Source organism: Entelurus aequoreus, linkage group LG16, assembly GCF_033978785.1.
Source record: "Entelurus aequoreus isolate RoL-2023_Sb linkage group LG16, RoL_Eaeq_v1.1, whole genome shotgun sequence".
Lineage (NCBI taxonomy): Eukaryota > Metazoa > Chordata > Actinopteri > Syngnathiformes > Syngnathidae > Entelurus > Entelurus aequoreus.
The window spans coordinates 30,107,646-30,131,115 of record NC_084746.1 but is presented as its reverse complement, the minus strand read 5'-3'; the positions used below and the strand labels follow the sequence as shown (position 1 = coordinate 30,131,115).

The window sequence follows — 23,470 nt, the reverse complement described above, 5'->3', positions numbered from 1 at the left end:
ATACATTTATTGTTGTTTGCATAATACATTCAATTTCAAACAAAGTCCAAAACCCTGTGATTTATGTACTGAAGTATATCTGAACCACTGTCATATAACTTGTCCTGCCATACAAAAAAAAAAAAAAAAGCGATGAAATGTCAAAAATTACTAAAAGCTTACAGATACACATTGACAATTTTAATCCCACTTGCCATGGTAGGCATACTTTCGTTAAAACCAAATGCCATCACATTCATACCAATGTATGTTATTTGAAATATCCATGTTAGTTTCTGTATTTTCCAGTCGCCAACTCCTACATTTAATTTATAGTGATGAAATCAATTGCATTATTTACAAGGAACTAAGTAATCCTCACTTTTAATGAGGGTGTCAATAAATAATACAGAATGTGTCACTGCAGCATGTATGAATTTACAAGTATGGTCCAAGAACTTGAGGTAAAAACTGCACCAGTAAAAGCGTTTCGCCTTTACGAAGTTTCGTTTCACTCTAAACAAAGTCCAATGTGGCGAAAATAAGAAGGAACCAAATAAGTGATCAGTACTGTAATACAAAAAAGCATCATTACTATATTAGACAGTGATGTTACATTCTCAAGAGCTTTATTTTACTACAGGGAGGTCACTCTTGTGAAATAGGAGGAATAGACTGCTGGACATTCATCAGGTTTTGTTGTAAATATCTTCAAAAACAGGAAAAAAGCAAAATAAAAGTTGCATCTTTTGTCTTTAATACCTGGTTCGGGAGTGTTTTTAAGTGTGCAGTGGACAGTATTCTGACGGCGTGACTTTGGAACTGTTGAGTCTTCTCTCTCTTGCAGTGCATCTTAAAATATGCCGTTTGTGATTTTCATGAAGAGTACAACAAGTGCAGGAAACAAATGTGATTCTCGTGATTTTTCACAGTTAATATCCAGCATTGTAAATATATGAGCTTCCACACAATAGCTCAAGTCGTGAATGAGTGCATTCATGTATATTGAGTGAGCTGTGCGACTTTACCTTTTGTATAAGGAGCGAGGCCAATGCATACAAAATGATAACATTTTTTGTGACTAGAGGGTGAACACTGTAAATAAGTCACATGGATTGTACATACTGCACTTCAAAAGCGGATAAAGGTGGCGTCGATCTGGCGGACGCTGGGGAGTGCAAGCATGATCTTTCGTCGGTACTGTGGGTCCTTCTGTAGCGGGTTTCTTTCCAGGTACACCGTCTCCAGAGACTTGGCGTTCTTCAGCTCGTCCAGGTCAGACCAGTTGTCAATCTGGTTGTCGTTCATCTGGGAGTGAGAGTTCAGTCAGGACATTTGGACTTTGTGCTAGACTCTTTGACAGCGGTGTCGAAAAATATGGCAACACGGAAGGGTGCATGGGATGTGGAGGGAAATTGGTTGTTCTTGTTATTTTTTCCCACTATTATTATTACAGTAAATAAATCACCTTTTTGATTGCTTTGCAACACTGGAAAACTGACAAATTTTGCAAGCATGTGTATGCTGGTGAAAACTGTTATGGCAGGACACATGAAAACCTTCAAAGACCACATAATTCTGTAAGATGACAGCTATTTTGGTGAGGGTTCAAGACTGAAATATACTCTTGCATCATGTAGCTTGCGTCCCCTCTGATGGTGTCTTGATTCGTGTATATCTTTTCGGTGGGGGCTGGCGCCTGACTTGCAATTTTCTTCCAAAACACTGAAGGCAGTGTCTCCTGAAGGAGCTACCGCAGCTGTCATTAACCAGATATTTGAAGCGTGAGCAATGACAACAACATCGGCATCTTTGTTGGCACTGTAATTAATCATTCAGAAACATCGGTTTACTTTTAAAGTTTACTCATAAACCAGATAAAAAGATGTTTGTGAAGATCGACTGTGAAACTTCTGAACAAGTCGGGAAGATGGGCGAATTTGTAACACTATTTAGCCTTTCGGGACATGGGGCAAGAGAGAGCTTTGTAATTGAAAATAAACAACTGCTGGTGTTAATATTTTAGTTAATGTGTTATTGGTGTTCAGAGTTCCCATGGACGTGAACATACCGTGTTTGGAAGGTGATTGACTGAGAATGAAGAAGGGTTGTGTGCGGGAGAAAAACGGTACAATAGTGTGTGCACGAGAAAGAATATGTTTCGGAATTGAACCTGTTGTTGGAACAAGATTGGCATAAAAGTTCAAAAGAGCGTCGTACTTTGTGTGACTTCTTCTGGACGCAACAACACTATGGCTGAAAAAACACATATTAAGTAATTATTTTTAGAGCGCACCGAGATACACTACATAATATCAGTTTGCATGCAAATGTTCAATCACTGTTGCTTTATCTCATACAATAATTTGTGCATTTCAAGCACGTCTACTCTCCTGTGCTCAGGGATCCTCTTCGGCAAACACTGACCAGTCACAACTGTGCGGCCCGCATCGCCGCTGAAGCGAAGTCAAATTTTTTGGGAGGTGCACGTCAGGTTCAGCAAGAGGGTACGCAGGAGGAGGAGCAAGACGGCATCGCTTACACAAGCTATGTGATGCGTGAGTATATTTTAGCTTTTAGGCCAGGGGTGCCCATTACGTCGATCGCGAGCTACCAGTCGATGGCGGAGGGTGTGTCAGTCGATCGGCAGTCAGGCATTAAAAAAATAGACCTAAAAATGAGCGATCATCAATCTTCACCAAGACGTCACTTTCGTCACTTGACTGACATTTACGGCACCCGAGGGTCTTGTGAGAGGATTATTAGGAAAAAATGACCGACAGGAAGGCGAGAAACACTTTTTATTTCAATTACCTGCCATCAAAACTCTAAAGACTGACTGCACAGTTCCTATCTTCATAATAAAAGCACTGCTTCATCCTGCCTGCGCTAACAAAATAAGAGTCTTAGAGAACTGGCGTGCACAAGCTAGCAAGCTACGGAGTTTGCCGCAAATGTGTTTCTTGTAAAGTGTATAAAAAGGAGTATGGAAGCTGGAAAAATAAGATGCCAAAAAACAACCATTTTCATGTGATATTGGACAGAAAGGAGGACTTTTTCTCTCCTCCATTTGAAAGCACTACTGTCTGATTCCAATCAAAAAAGCTTTCGTAATCAAGACACAAATTAACCTTCATACTGTCCAGCTGCATTCGGGCGAACTGTCATCCAGAAAAGATATTTGAAGCCAGCGAAATCCAAACATCAGTTTGTTAGGGTATTAACATTAATAAAAGTTAAATTGACTGTTAACTTTTCTGAGAAACAGCATATTCCAAATTGATATAAACATGTCCACTGAGGAGGACACGGCTTCTAAGAAAATAAAAGTTGAAAGACACTAAAGTGAACCTTATTGTTTTACATTGGATGTTTACATTGTCACTTTAAAGACACGCGACTGTGTTGGCCCTGCGATGAGGTGGCGACTTGTCCAGGGTGTACCCCTCCTTCCGCCCGAATGCAGTTGAGGTAGGCTCCAGCACCCCCCACGACCCCGAAAGGGACAAGCGGTAGAAAATGGATGGATGGATGGTAGAAACAGTGGATGTCCCTGCACAATTCTTTGCACTTAAAACAATCATGTTTATCGTAATAAATAAGATTAGGGGCGGCATGGCGTAGTGAGTAGAGCGCCCGTGTCAGAAACCTGAGGGTCGCAGGTTCGCTCCCCGCCTCTTACCATGCCGTTGTGTCCTTGGGCAGGACACTTCACCCTTGCCCCCGGTGCCGCTCACACCGGTGAATGAATGTTGAATGCATGATAGGTGGTGGTCGGAGGGGCCGTAGGCGCAAATTGGCAGCCACGCTTCCGTCAGTCTACCCCAGGGCAGCTGTGGCTACGAAAGTAGCTTACCACCACCAAGTGTGAATGAATGATGGGTTTTTAACATGTAAAGCGACTTTGGGTACTTAGAAAAGCGCTATATAAATCTCAGGTATTATTAAATCTCAGGTATTATTAGAACATTTAAGCATTACGTTTGTGTTCAATTACATTGTGTTTACGTTATCCTAACATTCCTGCCACTTCATTTTACACACTGTGGCTTTTTTAAGGTGTTTTTTGTGGGGGATTTATACTACAATAATATTGTACTGTGAAATTTGAGACCCTTACCTCCCTATTATTTAGTATTGAGTGTAGAGAACAAAAATAAATTGAATAAATTCTGGTATAAGGATGTAACATAACAAAATGTGGAAAACATGAAGCGCTGTGAATACTTTCCGGATCCACTGTATATGGATCTACATTGTGCACGCAGGTAGAAAATTAATGGATGGATTGATGGGTGTTTAGATATTAGCATCTCGGATGTACAAAATGTGTGTGGCTTATATTTTTCTCTTTGCAGCCCTAGTTGGAAAAAGTTCGGACACCCCTGGTTTTGAAACAACAGGCTCAAAAAACAGCTTTGACCTCCAAGCTGTGAAATCCATCCCTTACCTCACCCACCCATGTGGCACTTTAAGATTACCTCCCCAAAAACACACTGCACACACAAACATGAATATAAGGACATGTTCCCAATTGTTTGGGTATATTTTTTTGGTATTGTACTTTTTATTTCCAATGTTACAATGCTGCTAATTGTTAGGATATGCTTAACTGATCCTGATATCCTGCAACAGTGAAAGTAAAGTTATATATTATTCTACTTTTGTTTGTCGGATACTTCAAACCAAGATAGCCCATTTCCTCTTTTCTTTATGTCTTTGGTTCAAGAGCCATTTTTGTGCATAAAGGCATGTCTTTTATTTTTATTTTTTAAAACAACTCTCAGGGGGGCGCTACTGTGCGACACTTAAGGAATTGGATGAGATTGAGTATGATGCACAATGAAAGGGCCATACCCAGAACTCCTGCAACTCTGTCAGATGACTGATGTTTTCAATCCTCTTCACTCTGTTGGCTGCGATGTCCAGAGTTGTCAGCTTTTTCTAAACAGGGTGAGGGGGAGTGTGGCGTTTAATACATCGAACACTTCAAGCATGTTTTAAACTCACATTGTTCTCCAAACCCTCGATGACCTCAATGCCATTGTGGCTCAGGTAGAGCTCTCGCAAACTGACGAGGTTGTGCAGCCCCTCCATTTTAGTAATCCGATTACTCTTAAAAAGGATGCAAAGAAGTTAGCAAGGTCTCACGAGCAATTAGTTGAACTGTGCAAGTACCTGAATGCTTAACACCGTCAGGCTGTGTAAACTGTCCATGTTCTGCAGCTTGTTGATCTTATTGGTACCAAGAAATAAGCTTTGCAAAGATGTGAGGGAGTCCAGGTTCTCTATGACCTTTGAACAACACAAATATGTCATTATAATGTCTCAGGTGTGTGTGTACGTGTAACCAGAACATACTCGAATACGATTGGAGCCCAGCTCCAACATCTCCAGACATGTGAAGTGGTCCAAATTGGCGATGCCGTTGATTTTGTTGTGAAGCAAAAAAAGTTTCTTCAGCTGAGTCAGCTGATCCAAACCTTCCATCTTTCGTAAAAGGTTGAAGGACAGGTCAAGCTGCCTGCAGTGGATTCAAATAAGATCAACTCACTGTACAAAGTAAATTCAAGCAGCATCATGATAAAACACAACTGAACAAACTAACACAGTGCAGGAGAACCTCTAAAAGCTGTACAATTTAAAAGTTCAACCAACATCTTCAAAACTCAACGAGTATAGGAATTAAATTCCCAAACGTTTTTTTTTTTGAGATGCCACAATAGAGGGGCACCAGTGAAAGATAAAAGGAAACTTGTGATGATAACCATCGAACCAGATATGGAACTCACAGCAACATAAAGGATCCAGGCCCTCGGAGAAACGCACATACTGTAAATATCGCAACGCTTTACTAATCTCAGTAATATCTACAAAAAGCCACTAGGTGACAGTATTGCTCTGCATGCGTCAGCATCAAGAGATTAATTGTGCTCAACTTTGTAGGTTCCTCGATAGAGCTGTAAGGGTCATTTCTGCAGACTTACTCCAACTCTGTGAGCTTGTTGATGTTCTCCAACTTGCGGATTTGATTGTCGTACAAATCAAGCTCCTGCAGCGAGGTCAAACTGTCGAGGTTTTCTATCTTTTTAATAAGATTCTGTCGTAAGGAGAGGGTCTGCGTGGACAAAGAAAGGATTGACACGATCAGAGAAAGCGATCTGAAAAATACCTTCTTTTTTTAAATACATTTTGGTCATGGTTTATTGGTTTCTGGAATTCTTAACAATGTTAAGCAAAGGAGCATCACATTTACATCTAGTGATATGTTAGTGTACCAAGGACTTACTTTAACTTTCTGTAGTACTTCCAGTCCTTCAATTTTTCCAATACGACAATGAACAAGATCAACATCCTGTTAAAAAACAAAAGACACCAGTAATTGGGGTAGTAATCATACTAACATTTCAGTAGTCTGCTGCCATAGGGCCGACGCTCGTCCGTACGTCCGTCACCGAGTTCAACGTCATCATCGCTCGTTTGCAACAGGAAGCTAGCAAGCCAAATATTACAGTCCGCGATTTTGTTAATTTACAATGAACAAAAATATAAACACAACACTTTAGTTTTTGCTCCTAATTTTCATGAGATGAACTCAAAGATCTAAAACTTTTACTATATACTGAAAAAAGACCTATTCCTCTCAAATATTGTTCACAAATCTGTCTAAATCTCTGTTAGTGAGCACTTCTTCTTTGCCATGATAATCCATCCCACCTCACAGGTGTGGCATATCAAGATGCTGATTAAACAGCATGGTCATTGCACAGGTGTGCCATAGGCTGCCCACAATAAAAGGACTGAAATTTGCAGTTTTATCACACATCACAATGCCACAGATGTCGCAAGTTTTAAGGGGAGCATGCTGTTGACATGCTGACTGCAGGAATGTCTACCAGAGCAGTTGCCAGTGAACTTAATGTTCATTTCTCTACCATAAACTGTCTCGACAGGCGTTTCAGAGAATTTGGCAGTACATCCAACCGGTCTCACCACTGCAGACCACATGTAACTACACTACACCAGCCCAGAACCTCCACATCCAGCAGGTGCACCTAGTTTGACAACTCGTTTGTCATTGGCACTAGGTACATTACAAAAAACACCAGCAAAAATTGAGAAAACAGCAAGAAGCACAATGAGAAAAAAACGAAACTAAAATCAGACAATAATAAAACTTCAAAGATTTGTCTTTAAAAAATATATATATATTTTCAATTTATCGATTTGAACACCTACAACACTTACCAGCAGCATTTTCGCCCGGCTCAATCTTGTCTTCCATTACACCGCAACGAAGCAAAGCGGACGTGAAGTCATATGTAACCCAGCAATATTGTCCTTAATATTCTTTCAATATGGTGATAGCGTGACATCATCATGTAATTTGTAATGAAATAGGCTAATAAAAAAAGAAAATTGCTGTATTTGTAATTTGTATCAAGATTTCAGCATTTCTCATTACATTATGCCTTTTTGCTCTATTTTTCAATGTTTGCTTTTTTGTTGTTGTTTATTTTATTTTAACATGTGTCTTTACATCTGGAGGGGTCCACAAATCTCCTCTCTGAGCTGCCACCTTACCGTGGTAGAGGAGTTTGCGTGTCCCAATGATCCTAGGAGCTATGTTGTCCGGGAGCTTTATGCCCCCCGGTAGGATCTCCCAAGGCAAACTGGTCCTAGGTGAGGGATCAGACAAAGAGCAGCTCGAAGACCTCAATGAAAGATAAAAACAAGGAACCCAGATTTCCCTCGCCCGGACGCGGGTCACCGGGGCCCCCCTCTGGAGCCAGGCCCGGAGGTGGGGCACGATGGCGAGCGCCTGGTGGCCGGGTCTGTCCCCATGGGGCCCGGCCGGGCACAGCCCGAAGAGGCAACGTGGGTCCCCCCTCCAATGGGCTCACCACCCATAGCAGGGGTCATAGAGGTCGGGTGCGAAGTGAGCTGGGTGGCGGCCGAAGGCAGGGCACTTGGCGGTCCAATCCTCGGCTACAGAAGCTAGCTCTTGGGACGTGGAACGTCACCTCGCTGGGGGGGAAGGAGCCTGAGCTAGTGCGCGAGGTGGAGAAGTTCCGGCTAGACATAGTCGGACTCACTTCGACGCACAGCAAGGGCTCTGGAACCAGTTCTCTCGAGAGGGGCTGGACTCTCTTCCACTCTGGCGTTGCCGGCAGTGAGAGGCGACGGGCTGGGGTGGCAATTCTTGTTGCCCCCCGGCTCAGAGCCTGCATGTTGGAGTTCAACCCGGTGGACGAGAGGGTAGCTTCCCTCCGCCTTCGGGTGGGGGAACAGGTCCTGACTGTGGTTTGCGCTTACGCGCCAAACCGCAGCTCAGAGTACCCACCCTTTTTGGATTCGCTCGAGGGAGTACTTGAGAGTGCTCCCCCGGGTGATTCCCTCGTTCTACTGGGGGACTTCAACGCTCATGTTGGCAGCGACAGTGAAACCTGGAGAGGCGTGATTGGGAAGAATGGCCGCCCGGATCTGAACCCGAGCAGTGTTTTGTTATTGGACTTTTGTGCCCGTCACAGATTGTCCATAACGAACACCATGTTCAAACATAAGGGTGTCCATATGTGCACTTGGCACCAGGACACCCTAGGCCGCAGTTCCATGATCGACTTTGTAGTTGTGTCGTCGGATTTGCGGCCTCATGTTTTGGACACTCAGGTGAAGAGAGGGGCGGAGCTTTCTACCGATCACCACCTGGTGGTGAGTTGGCTGCGATGGTGGGGGAGGATGCCGGACAGACCTGGCAGGCCCAAACGCATTGTGAGGGTTTGCTGGGAACGTCTGGCAGAGTCTCCTGTCAGAGAGAGTTTCAATTCCCACCTCCGGAAGAACTTTGAACATGTCACGAGGGAGGTGCTGGACATTGAGTCCGAATGGACCATGTTCCGCGCCTCTATTGTCGAGGCGGCTGATTGGAGCTGTGGCCGCAAGGTAGTTGGTGCCTGTCGTGGCGGTAATCCTAGAACCCGTTGGTGGACACCGGCGGTGAGGGATGCCGTCAAGCTGAAGAAGGAGTCCTATCGGGTTCTTTTGGCTCATAGGATTCCTGAGGCAGCGGACAGGTACCGACAGGCCAAGCGGTGTGCGGCTTCAGCGGTCGCGGAAGCAAAAACTCGGACATGGGAGGAGTTCGGGGAAGCCATGGAAAACGACTTCCGGACGGCTTCGAAGCGATTCTGGACCACCATCCGCCGCCTCAGGAAGGGGAAGCAGTGCACTATCAACACCGTGTATGGTGAGGATGGTGTTCTGCTGACCTCGACTGCGGATGTTGTGGATCGGTGGGGGGAATACTTCGAAGACCTCCTCAATCCCACCAACACGTCTTCCTATGAGGAAGCAGTGCCTGGGGAATCTGTGGTGGGCTCTCCTATTTCTGGGGCTGAGGTTGCTGAGGTAGTTAAAAAGCTCCTCGGTGGCAAGGCCCCGGGGGTGGATGAGATACGCCCGGAGTTCCTTAAGGCTCTGGATGCTGTGGGGCTGTCTTGGTTGACAAGACTCTGCAGCATCGCGTGGACATCGGGGGCGGTACCTCTGGATTGGCAGACCGGGGTGGTGGTTCCTCTCTTTAAGAGGGGGAACCAGAGGGGGTGTTCTAACTATCGTGGGATCACACTCCTCAGCCTTCCCGGTAAGGTCTATTCAGGTGTGCTGGAGAGGAGGCTACGCCGGATAGTCGAACCTCGGATTCAGGAGGAACAGTGTGGTTTTCGTCCTGGTCGTGGAACTGTGGACCAGCTCTATACTCTCGGCAGGGTCCTTGAGGGTGCATGGGAGTTTGCCCAACCAGTCTACATGTGTTTTGTGGACTTGGAGAAGGCATTCGACCGTGTCCCTCGGGAAGTCCTGTGGGGAGTGCTCAGAGAGTATGGGGTATCGGACTGTCTGATTGTGGCGGTCCGCTCCCTGTATGATCAGTGCCAGAGTTTGGTCCGCATTGCCGGCAGTAAGTCGGACACGTTTCCAGTGAGGGTTGGACTCCGCCAAGGCTGCCCTTTGTCACCGATTCTGTTCATAACTTTTATGGACAGAATTTCTAGGCGCAGTCAAGGCGTTGAGGGGATCTGGTTTGGTGGCTGCAGGATTAGGTCTCTGCTTTTTGCAGATGATGTGGTCCTGATGGCTTCATCTGGCCAGGATCTTTAGCTCTCGCTGGATCGGTTCGCAGCTGAGTGTGAAGCGACTGGGATGAGAATCAGCACCTCCAAGTCCGAGTCCATGGTTCTTGCCCGGAAAAGGGTGGAGTGCCATCTCCGGGTTGGGGAGGAGACCCTGCCCCAAGTGGAGGAGTTCAAGTACCTTGGAGTCTTGTTCACGAGTGGGGGAAGAGTGGATCGTGAGATCGACAGGCGGATCGGTGCGGCGTCTTCAGTAATGCGGACGCTGTATCGATCCGTTGTGGTGAAGAAGGAGCTGAGCCGGAAGGCAAAGCTCTCAATTTACCGGTCGATCTACGTTCCCATCCTCACCTATGGTCATGAGCTTTGGGTTATGACCGAAAGGACAAGATCACGGGTACAAGCGGCCGAAATGAGTTTCCTCCGCCGGGTGGCGGGGCTCTCCCTTAGAGATAGGGTGAGAAGCTCTGCCATCCGGCTGAAGCTCAAAGTAAAGCCGCTGCTTCTCCACATCGAGAGGAGCCAGTTGAGGTGGTTCGGGCATCTGGTCAGGATGCCACCCGAACGCCTCCCTAGGGAGGTGTTTAGGGCACGTCCGATCGGTAGGAGGCCACGGGGAAGACCCAGGACACGTTGGGAAGACTATGTCTCCCGGCTGGCCTGGGAACGCCTCGGGATCCCCCGGGAAGAGCTGGACGAAGTGGCTGGGGAGAGGGAAGTCTGGGTTTCCCTGCTTAGGCTGCTGCCCCCGTGACCCGACCTCGGATAAGCGGAAGAAGATGGATGGATGGATGGATGGGTCCACAAATCAAGCATAAATCCATGAAAGACAATTTTGGACTTATTTGTGCATCGGTAAGTAACGTATTTGAGTGACATAACGAGTGCCGGGCTGCTGTGATGGTGACGCCATTGAGAAAAAGGATACACTACACTCACTCTCACTTGTTTCAATGCTACGCCCAAGCTTGCTGACCATCATGTGAATTAGCAGCGAACAAGAAAAATGGACACAACGTCATATGCAACCCAGCAAAAAATATATTTTTTCCCCCCAACATATTAATTCCAGCAACAGCCTCCTCTTACCTCCTCTTCCGGGTCCAAAGTGATGGTATCCATGTCGACAGGAGACTCTTCCTTATCTATGAAAAATGATGCACAGACATAAATCATCATTGTAAATAAAACAAGCTATGCTCTTATAGGACAAGACTCGGCTGAGACAGAAGAGGAATATCTTGGAGAGACAAAAGTGGAACCTCAGTGTATGAACCCTTCTATTTGCAAACATTTAGATTTACGAACTCTTGAACTGGCACAAGTATGCCTCCGTGCGCGCTATGTCTCTGTGTACGAACGGGGGGTGGGGGGGTTGCAGCCCCCTTCCTTCTCTCTCCCTCTGTCTGTCTGCTCCATTCTTTCAGCTCCTTGTCAATGTGAGTAGATTTGACCTTTTTTAAATGTTTATTTTTGTAGCAATGTGGTTGTTAAACTTAAGGATTTCTGATCATTTGGGAGGGCACCATAGTGGCTTCTTTGTGTGTGCCCGTGTTAGCAGAGCACAGTACGGTACAGCAGTTCTCCTCGTTTTTAGATAGAAAGTTGATACATCACCCGTTATGTTTGTTTGTTATAGGGCTGGACGATATGGCCAAAAAAATTATCACGATTTATTTTTTCATATCATTCAATCTCGATAAATATCACAATTTCCGTGCAGGATTGGGGGGAAAGCGGTGGGGGGTGTTTAAAGAGAAATCATTTTTTTTCTTCTCAAAGTTCTTTTGTTATTTTGTTTGTCATCACATATTTCATTCTGCAGTAAACAAAGTATCAGTGTTGCACTGAATACAACAACACTTTTATTTGGTAAATTCTTATTTGTATTCTTTGATTAGTTGTATACATCAGTGCTTCTCACCATTGGTTTGGCAAACGGTGACCCAGATTTAGGAGTTTTTTTAATCTCAATATCTGTATCTTATATTTAATGAAAGTACATTAAAGTGCAGGTTGAATTTGAGGTACTGTAATACAACGTGTACCAACACATAAAAGAAGTTTAAAATTATGTCAGGAATTAATTGTTTTTATCCACACACTCAAAAATAATTTGAACAAAGTGTTTTTTTTCTGATTGAATTTGGCCATGTCCACAGGAACACAGAGTTTCAAAAACGGTTAAAACAAGGTTAAAACAATCTCCATCCACACAAATGTAGTTTCAAAACTGTCTCCGTCTACACACCAACACATACACTTATTGTCATGCACATTTTGTCCAATCAGATGCCTGAAAAAAGCAGCAACAGCAGACTTGGTGGCATTACACCTCTGTTATTACGATGTTTATTTTGATATGCTAGACGTACAATGACATGTACATTATCTTTAAAACCAGCCTGCACTTACACAGAGCCCAGGGAATACTAAGCATCTTTGTTTTTAGTGTTTAAAGCATACATGCACGCCTGTGCTGCTGAAACCCAACACTCACAGAATTATAACATGTTTTTAATCAGCAACATTGTGATGTATTACATGAGCAGTGAAGTATACATTATTTCTAAAATCTGCACGCACTAACGAGCCAAGGAAACCCTTTTGCATGTTTGTGCGTGTGCCGCTGCAAAACTCTCATGGAATTTATAAAGCATCTTATCATCGATATAGTGATATATTACATGTGCAATAAAGTGTATATTGTCATTAACATCAGTACACACTACAAGGAGGATACTGCATAATGGGTTTTTTTAGTTGCTCGGTCGCTTTTTACGCACGTGCACGGTCGCTCCCAGCTCCATCTACACAAATGGAAGCAATGCACGTAAGTTAACTTCATGATCTGTTGTTAAATAAGGATTAAAAACATGAGATGATGTTGCACCTTTCTTATGACACAGAGAAAAAAGTCTTGCTTGTCAAAGTTGGCCCATCAGGTGGAGGTCCGACAGCGATCGTATCCAAAACAGCGGACGGTCATTTGCGCTGTCGGCAGTGTAGCAAAGCCTATTTTGATGTTACTTTTTTATTAATGTTGAGTGAAAATAGCAGCATGTTTCCGTTCAAATATACAGTAAGTCCTCGTACATGGTTTAAAGCCAGCAAGGCAGTCTTGAGCTTTGAAAATGACAGCGCACAACCGTGATGTCATCACAGGTCTCTGTTTGTCCCGTGTACACGCATACACTAAGCGGAGAGTTTTGGAACTCTACACTTTGGCCAGCGTTTGCAAAAGTATGCGTTTGCAAGTGGACAAGAGGCCTAAACGCAGAGATAAGTATGCGTTTATTAAGTATCTGTGTTCGTGTGGATATGGCCTTAGAAGGTGTATTTATTTTCCCAGTCGGGACCAATACAGTAGTTTAATGACAACAACATTCTGTGCCTGCCTGCGAGACCGCATTCATGGCAGGATTACTGCGCAACACAACGTGAACTCAAACAGTCAGTATTTACTTATTTTATTCTTCTGGGCTGCACTTCCAGCTGTGTAAGGGGGAAAAGGCACAACGCTGATTGAACATTAATTACATCATGACGAGCCTGACTTTCGCGACGATGGACAGGGGCAGTCGCGCACACACACGGACACAAACACGACATGCACACGTACACAAACACACACACACAGACACATGCAGGATCACGGTCAATAAAGGCAGATTGTTCCATGCAGGATTATACCAAGCACCATTGCTTCCCTACTTTTTACTACTGCGGTATCTTCTAACAGACATTTCCGCCATGTGTAATCGAGGATATATGCTAACAGCTGATCACTGTGATCGAACTGAAATTAATCGCCATCATCGATCACGATCATATAATTGCCCAGCATAGCAATTTATATTGTCTTCAAAGTGTACAAACCTGAAAGGCCTACTGAAATGAGATTTTCTTATTCAAACGGGGATAGCAGATCCATTCTATGTGTCATACTTGATCATTTCGCGATATTGCCATATTTTTGCTGAAAGGATTTAGTAGAGGGGGGGGTTACCCACATATGCGGTCCTCTCCAAGGTTTCTCATAGTCATTCACATTGACGTCCCACTGGGGTGAGTTTTCCTTGCCCGTATATGGGCTCTGTACCGAGGATGTCGTTGTGGCTTGTACAGCCCTTTGAGACACTTGTGATTTAGGGCTATATAAATAAACATTGATTGATTGATTGATTGATAGAGGACATCGACGATAAAGTTCGCAACTTTTGGTCGCTGATAAAAAAAGCCTTTCCTGTACCGGAAGTAGCGTGACGTCACAGGTTGAAGAGCTCCTCACATCTGCACATTGTTTTCAATCATGGACGCCAGCAGCGTGAGCGATTCGGACCGAGAAAGCGACGATTACCCCATTAATTTGAGCGAGGATGAAAGATTCGTGGATGAGGAAAGTGAAAGTGAAGGATTAGAGTGCAGTGGAAGCGATTCAGATAGGGAAGATGCTGTGAGAGGCGGCTGGGACCTGATATTTAGCCGGGAATGACTAAAACAGTAAATAAACACAAGACATATATATACTCTATTAGCCACAACACAACCAGGCTTATATTTAATATGCCACAAATTAATCGCGCATAACAAACACCTCCCCCCCCGTCCATATAACCCGCCAATACAACTCAAACACCCGCACAACACACTCAATCCTACAGCCCAAAGTACCGTTCACTTCCGCAAAGTTCATAGAAGCACATATATTTCCCCAAAGTTACGTACGTACGGCACGCACGGACGGGCAAGCGATCAAATGTTTGGAAGAAAGCTGCGTCCTCACGGTAGCGCGTCTGCTATCCAACTCAAAGTCCTCCTGGTTGTGTTGCTGCAGCCAGCCGCTAATACACCGATCCCACCTACAGCTTTCTTCTTTGCTGTCTTCATTGTCCATTAAACAAATTGCAAAAGATTCACCAACACAGATGTCCAGAATACTGTGGAATTTTGCGATGAAAACAGAGCTGTTTGTATTGGGACACAATGGTGTCCCAATACTTCCGCACACTCCGTGACGTCACGCGCAAACGTCATCATACCGAGACGTTTTCAGCCGGATATTTCCCGGGAAATTTAAAATTGCACTTTATAAGTTAACCCGGCCTTATTGGCATGTGTTGCAATGCTAAGATTTCATCATTGATATATAAACTATCAGACTGCGTGGTCGGTAGTAGTGGGTTTCAGTAGGCCTTTAACTAAAATTTGTCGAAGCTGAAACCTATTATTTATATTTACGTTGTTTCTTATGGGGAACTATGCTTCACTATACAATTTTTTTGATTTACGAACCATATTCAAGAACCAATTAAGTTCGTAAATTGATTTTTATTATTTATCATTTATTGTTTAATACCATCGGAAACAAACAAATGCTGCTATTACATTAAAAATATGTGCATTAGTAGGGTTTTTAAAAATGACTATTATAATATTATCTCGTGTGCATGGGTTCTCGTAGGACTTTTGACTTCCTTCCACTTCCCAAAAACATGCATGTTAACTGGAGACTCTCAATTGTCCATGGATGTGAATGTGAGCCCCATGATTGACGGGCAGTCCAGTGTGTCGCCGGCCGCTTACCCCAGAAGTCCGCTGGGATAGGCTCCTGCTTACCCATGACCCAAATGAGTACATGTCGTATAGAAAATGGATGGGTGAAGGACTTACTTGAGGCAGCCGGCTGATTTGGATCCATGTCGCCATTTATGCTCTTCCTCCTGGTCTCATCATCACCTGACTCTTCAGACTCTCCCTTTCGATCCACTACAAATCAGCATTCAAAGTTGTTGGTTTAGTTTAGTGTTTCTTAACCATAGGGCCCTGGCCCCTTGTTTGGCCGCGAAAAAATATCTGTTTCTTAGCTGTTTTTAATCAACTATCCCACCACTTGTAATGACAATATCAGACAAACAGAAGAGGTCTGGGGCCTAAGTCATTGAGAAGTTTCTGAAGCGCAAAAAATATGACTTAAGTGGTGACGCTGTATTTTCATCCATCCATCCATCCATCTTCTTCCGCTTATCCGAGGTCGGGTCGCGGGGGCAGCAGCCTAAGCAGGGATACCCAGACTTCCCTCTCCCCAGCCACTTCGTCCAGCTCTTCCCGGGGGATCCCGAGGCGTTCCCAGGCCAGCCGGGAGACATAGTCTTCCTAACGTGTCCTGGGTCTTCCCCGTGGCCTCCTACCGGTCGGACGTGCCCTAAACACCTCCCTAGGGAGGCGTTCGGGTGGCATCCTGACCAGATGCCCGAACCACCTCAACTGGCTCCTCTCGATGTGGAGAAGCAGCGGCTTTACTTTGAGCTCCAGCCGGATGGCAGAGCTTCTCACCCTATCTCTAAGGGAGAGCCCCGCCACCCGGCGGAGGAAACTCATTTCGGCCGCTTGTACCCGTGATCTTGTCCTTTCGGTCATAACCCAAAGCTCATGACCATAGGTGAGGATGGGAACGTAGATCGACCGGTAAATTGAGAGCTTTGCCTTCCGGCTCAGCTCCTTCTTCACCACAACGGATCGATACAGCGTCCGCATTACTGAAGACGCCGCACCGATCCGCCTGTCGATCTCACGATTCACTCTTCCCTCACTCGTGAACAAGACTCCAAGGTACTTGAACTCCTCCACTTGGGGCAGGGTCTCCTCCGCAACCCGGAGATGGCACTCCACCCTTTTCCGGGCAAGAACCATGGACTCGGACTTGGAGGTGCTGATTCTCATCCCAGTCGCTTCACACTCAGCTGCGAACCGATCCAGCGAGAGCTGAAGATCCTGGCCAGATGAAGCCATCAGGACCACATCATCTGCAAAAAGCAGAGACCTAATCCTGCAGCCACCAAACCAGATCCCCTCAACGCCTTGACTGCGCCTAGAAATTCTGTCCATAAAAGTTATGAACAGAATCGGTGACAAAGGGCAGCCTTGGCGGAGTCCAACCCTCACTGGAAACGTGTCCGACTTACTGCCGGCAATGCGGACCAAACTCTGGCACTGATCATACAGGGAGCGGACCGCCACAATCAGACAGTCCGATACCCCATACTCTCTGAGCACTCCCCACAGGACTTCCCGAGGGACACGGTCGAATGCCTTCTCCAAGTCCACAAAACACATGTAGACTGGTTGGGCAAACTCCCATGCACCCTCAAGGACCCTGCCGAGAGTATAGAGCTGGTCCACAGTTCCACGACCAGGACGAAAACCACACTGTTCCTCCTGAATCTGAGGTTCGACTATCCGGCGTAACCTCCTCTCCAGCACACCCGAATAGACCTTACCGGGAAGGCTGAGGAGTGTGATCCCACGATAGTTAGAACACACCCTCCGGTTCCCCTTCTTAAAGAGAGGAACCACCACCCCGGTCTGCCAATCCAGAGGTACCGCCCCCGATGTCCACGCGATGCTGCAGAGTCTTGTCAACCAAAACAGCCCCACAGCATCCAGAGCCTTAAGGACCTCCGGGCGGATCTCATCCACCCCCGGGGCCTTGCCACCGAGGAGCTTTTTAACTACCTCAGCAACCTCCGCCGCAGAAATATCTGTTTCTTAGCTGTTTTTAATCAACTTTCCCACCACTTGTAATGACAATATCAGACAAACAGAAGAGGTCTGGGGCCTAAGTCATTGAGAAGTTTCTGAAGCGCAAAAAATATGACTTAAGTGGTGACGCTGTATTTTCATTTGCCCTTAAATTTTATTGACAGTTTATTCTGAGAACTTTCATGTTTTTAAGAGCAGGCTTAAGACCCACCTTTTTGATTTGGCTTTTACCTAATATTAATTATTTTATTGAAGTCATTCGTATTTTACTTTTTATCCTATTAGTTATGCAAGATTTTATTTACTTTTATTTATTTATTTACTGTACATATATTTTTATTTTTTATTTTTCTATTAATCTTCATATGTCTTACTTGTATCTTATTCTTTATCTCTACACATGGTTCTTACTATTTTACAAGTTTTATTATTTTTATTTTCCAACGTTCCTCAGATGAGCCATCTGCCTCAGGTGTTATCGGCCGTGCTTGTGGGGGCGCCTTTGTGTCAGCGTCCTGGTGGCCATGGTCTGATGACCTCCTGGTGCAGGTGGCTCTTGTGATAGTGTTTACTCACATGTGTCCTCTGTACTCAGCCATGCAGTCATTGGTCCAAATAGTTGCATATGTGTGTATGTTGTGTGTGTTTGGTATCTGTGTCCGTGCTTACGTATGTGATAATGGGGGATATGGGTCACTGGGGTATTGTTTTTAACTTTATAAAGCACTTTGCGCTGCATTTCTTTTATAAATAAAGCTTGATTTGATTTGATTCAAGAATCATATACATTATCATTTAATATCAATTTAGTTATAATTAGGTTATCTTAGCACTGTTAAACTTTAAGTAGGTTGGATGTCATTTTTGAATATGATTAAAATCAAGAGTAAGATTACTATTTTAGTGTTAATATTTAAGTGGGCCTGGGACCCTAAGTAGTGGAAAAGTTGGGCCCCCAAGTCCAAAAGCTTGAGAACCCGTGGTTTAGTCGTACTGTTTCCTTGCAAATACCTTTATAGTACTATTATATGTGCTATTGGGGAAAGTCACACTGTTTACAATGCACTCAAATGGACATCATTTGGAACCGACTCGTTGTTGTGGGTGTGCTACCACCACCATGCCTATGGCAATTAGGCTAACAGCCTGTTTTCAAGCTGTCACCAGTGTTGGCACATTTCCATACATTTTAAGAACACTCTCGTATATTGCGAATTCTCATGCAGGGATCGGAAGTCGATTGTCGGTATAATGTGGCTTCATGTTGGACGTTAAGCGAACAACGTCAGCCAACGACCCTTGTTGTTAGCCTGCTCGCTAGCATGCGTGATGTGTGCATCTGTTTAGACACAAGCAGGACGACAGTTTGGATACACTCACACGACTGAAAAGTCGCTCGTCACCACCAGTGACATTTACCCTGGATAACAGTGCTGATGGGGAACAGGCATCTTTGCATATGTACTCACCTTCCATTTCTTGAGGCTCTACAACAGACAGGGAAGCCATGTTTCCCGTAAACAGTCCTGGCAACGGCTCAGCCAATCAAAAGGCAGCACTACAAGGGTGTACCACAAGATGGCACTAAAATCAACATTTTTTTAAAATGAAATTGTATTTTTGTAGGACCTATATAAAATGATGGATTGAAATCATCTCTAATGTTTGTAAAAGTGTATGTGATATGTGCCAAAACCTAAACAATTTGGCAGTGTGTGACTGTGTTAAAACAGGTAATACAAATTCAAAGATAACATTTTGGGGTATTGGTTATTTATACAATTTTAGCTGTCTCCATTTTCAGGGGTGTCCAAAGTGCGGCCCGGGGGCCATTTGCGGCCCGCAGCTAATTGTTTACCGGCCCGCCACACATTCTGGAAATACTGTTGTAAAAATAAAAAAGAACATTAAAAAAAGTGGAATGAGGTGAAATCTAACGAGAAAAAGTTGCAATGTTGACACAAAAGCTGCCATGCAGGCTGTTTTTTTTCTTAAGTCTTTCTTCATTTTTCTTTGTTTGCCATTGCTCAAAAAAAAAAAATAATGACAAAAAATCCATCCATCCATCCATCCATCCATCCATCCATCCATCTTCTTCCGCTTATCCGAGGTCGGGTCGCTGGGGCAGCAGCCTAAGCAGGGAAGCCCAGACTTCCCTCTCCCCAGCCACTTCGTCTAGCTCTTCCCGGGGGATTCCGAGGCGTTCCCAGGCCAGCCGGGAGACATAGTCTTCCCAACGTGTCCTGGGTCTTCCCCGTGGCCTCCTACCGGTCGGACGTGCCCTAAACACCTCCCTAGGGAGGCGTTTGGGTGGCATCCTGACCAGATGCCCGAACCACCTCACCTCACCCATGTTATAATGAATTGTTTTCAGGGCTCCAATTACTTCAAATATTTCACTTTAAAATGTTTTATGTGGTAAATATTGCATAAATTGTGTAGTAGCCATATAAAAACATCAAAGTTTTCTTTGACAAAAGCGCATAAAACAAACAAAATAATAGTTCCAGCATAAAATCGACAGATATATCTGAAGTTGATCTCGTAACTTAAGTGTTGAAAGTAAAAGAAAAACCTAATAAAAATGTATCACTTTATGAGTAGGGCACCTTTTGGATCCCAAATATATTTAGTGATTTTTTATTTATCTTTTCACTGTGATTACTTAAAAATATGAAATAATCAAAATCAATGGTGTCCTGCATTATTGATCTTTTAGGGCTCTAATTACTAAACACTGCATATTTCAATTTTACTATAAAAAAAAACTAAGTTGTTTTTGACAGAAAAGCCATAAAACCTTTTTTTTAATTTGTATTACTTTATATCAACTTGAAGTTGATATAGAGATTTACTGTAAGCGTTAAATAATTTAAAAAAAATAATAATCTGACTTATTTTTAACATTTTAATGACTGAGACCCTTTATGGTCCCCGGGACCCCTAAAGGTAAAATAAATAAAAAATGCATATATTTTTGTTATTGTTTGAAAATGAAAAATATCAAAATGGCCCCCACATGCCTTAATTTTTCCGTGTGCGGCCCTCAGTGGAAAAAGTTTGGACATCCCTGATTTATGTCATTTGCTCTATTTTATTTTTATTTTATTGTATTTTATTTTGGAGCTGCACGTTATGTACCAGCATTATGTCGTACCAGCATTTGCCCACAGTATCAGTTTCGGGCGGGGGTCAACAACCCGCGGCTCCAAAGCCGCATGCGGCTCTTTAGCGCCGCCCTAGTGGCTTTGATTGATTGATTGATTGATTGATTGATTGATTGAAACTTTAATAGTAGATTGCACAGTGCAGTACATATTCCGTAAAATTGACCACTAAATGGTAACACCCGAATAAGTTTTTCAACTTGTTTAAGTCGGGGTCCACTTAATTTGATTCATGATACAGATATATACTATCATCATAATACAGTCATCACACAAGATAAACATCAGAGTATATACATTGAATTCTTTACATGATTTACAATCCGGGGTGTGGAGGAGGGGGTGGGGGGTTAGGTTAAATGATAAATAATAAATGGGTTATACTTGTATAGCGCTTTTCTACCTTCAAGGTACTCAAAGCGCTTTGACAGTATTTCCACATACACCCATTCACACACACATTCACACACCGATGGCGGGAGCTGCCATGCAAGGCGCTAACCAGCAGCCATCAGGAGCAAGGGTGAAGTGTCTTGCCCAAGGACACAACGGATGTGACTAGGATGGTAGAAGGTGGGGATTGAACCCCAGTAACCAGCTAACTCTGATTGCTGGCACGGCCACTCTACCAACTTCGCCACGCCCTCCCGGTTTGGTTGATATCAACACTCCAGTAATCAACAATTGCATCATCAGAGAAATGGACATTGGAATAGTGTAGGACTGACTTGGTAGGATATGTACAGCAAGTAGTGGACATAGAGATAGAGATCAGAAAGTACAAGAATAAGAATAAGTATAAGTATCTACATTTGATTATATACATTTGATTATTTACAATCCGGGGAGGTAGGATGTGAAAGGAAGTTTGTTAGTTTACAGTTGAAGTTGCCTGTAAGTGTTCTTTTAGTGCGGTTTTGAAGGAGGGTAGAGAGGCCCTTTCTTTTACACCTGTTGGGAGTGCATTCCATATTGATGTGGCATAGAAGGAGAATGAGTTAAGACCTTTGTTATATCTCTGGACCTCTTTCAGAGATGTGTGAAAATGGAAAAAGATGAAGAAAAAAAAACATTTTTTGTTTTAATATATTTTAGGATAGGAAAATATAAGCTTTGGCTTCAGCCTATTTCTTTTTTCGGTCATTCTTTTTCTTTTCTTTTCTTTTCTTTTTGTGTGTAAATGTGTATGATTGTTAATGTATAATCTGTACTGTTAAACGGTCACACAAAATGGTTAATGGTTGATTATATGACCGAAATAAACCTATTTCATACATTCATTTTCTGCAGGAAAACAAACATGACACAAACCTTCCTATTTGTCAGAAATCCCACTGATTATATTAAAAATGCTTCACTGATGAAAGTATTTGGCAAGCACCGGTTTGTCCTACTAATTTCAGTGATCCTTGAACTAATCGTGGATTGTTTACATGTTCAACTTTCTCCGATGCTGCCACAGAAAGGCATGTTTTGTGCCACTCCTTTGTCTCATTTTGTCCACCAAACGTTTTATACTGTGCGTGAATGCACAAAGGTGAGCTTTGTTGATGTTATTGACTTGTTGGAGTGCTAATCAGGCATATTTGGTCACTGCATGACTGCAAGCTAATCGATGCTAACATGAGGACTTTGAATATGACTAATGTATGATCCTGTGACTACCTAGTATCGGATTGATACCTAAATGTGTGGTATCATCCAAAACTAATGTAAAGTATCAACTAACAGAACAATAAGTGATTATTACATTTTAACAAAAGTGTAGACATAGAACATCTTAAAAGAGAAAGTAAGCAGATCCATCCATTTTCTTCCGCTTATCCAAGGTCAGGTCGCGGGGGCAGCAGCCTAAGCAGAGAAACCCAGACTTCCCTCTCCCCAGCCACTTCGTCCAGGAGGCCAAGGGGAAAACCCAGGACACGTTGGGAAAACTATGTCTCCCAGCTGGCCTGGGAACGCCTCGGAATTCCCCGGGAGGAGCTGGACAAGAAGAGAAGAAGGAAAGTAAGCAGATATTAACAGTAAATGAACAAGTAATTATGTTTCTACCACTTGTCCTTAATAATGTTGACAAAATAATAGAATGATAAATGACACAATATGTTACTGCATACCTCAGCAGACTAATTAGGAGCCTTTGTTTGTTTATTTACTAATAAAAGACAAGTTGTCTAGTATGTTCACTATTTTATTTAAGGACTTAACTGCAAGAAGAAACATATGTTTAATGTACCCTAAGATTTTTTGTTAAAATAAAGCCAATAATGCCATTTTTTTGTGGTCCCCTTTATTTAGAAAAGTACCGAAAACATTTTTACTACCTGTACCAAAATATTGGTATCGTTACAACACTACTAGGGACCATTTAGTGTTGACAATCAACCTATCCCCAGGTGCATGTCTTTGGAGGTGGAACCCACACAGTCACGGGGAGAACATGCATGCAAACTCCACACAGAGACTGTGAGCCGAGGATCGAACCCAGGACCTTTGTATTGTGAGGCACATGCGCTGCCGTTTTAAAGAAACCTTTGGGGGAAACAAGGTGGTACAGCCCACGTGACCACAAGTGAGAGCCAATCACAAGCGATCAAGATGACACGCGTTGGCGGAGACTCTTATGAGGCGCACGTCGGAGTTGTGGTCAGT

The 23,470-nt window shown here is 43.7% G+C and overlaps 1 protein-coding gene across 2 annotated transcripts; it reads right to left on the bottom strand.

Moving 5' to 3' along the window:
- Positions 1–713: 713 nt before the first annotated feature.
- On the bottom strand, positions 714–19,234 carry ppp1r7 (protein phosphatase 1, regulatory (inhibitor) subunit 7). Of its 2 annotated transcripts, XM_062022595.1 has the most exons (10): positions 19,121–19,234; positions 15,783–15,878; positions 11,199–11,254; positions 6,269–6,334; positions 5,967–6,097; positions 5,341–5,503; positions 5,158–5,274; positions 4,990–5,094; positions 4,837–4,923; positions 714–1,287 (listed from the first exon to the last, which is right to left on the bottom strand). In XM_062022595.1, the coding sequence occupies exons 1-10, from the start codon at positions 19,158–19,160 to the stop codon at positions 1,111–1,113; spliced, it is 1,038 nt and encodes a 345-aa protein (XP_061878579.1). In that variant the 5' UTR covers positions 19,161–19,234; the 3' UTR covers positions 714–1,110. The 2 variants fall into 2 exon arrangements, with proteins under 2 accessions (XP_061878579.1, XP_061878580.1); XM_062022596.1 differs by lacking the exons at positions 11,199–11,254; positions 15,783–15,878; positions 19,121–19,234 and adding an exon at positions 6,426–6,680.
- Between the last annotated feature and the right edge of the window lie 4,236 nt (positions 19,235–23,470).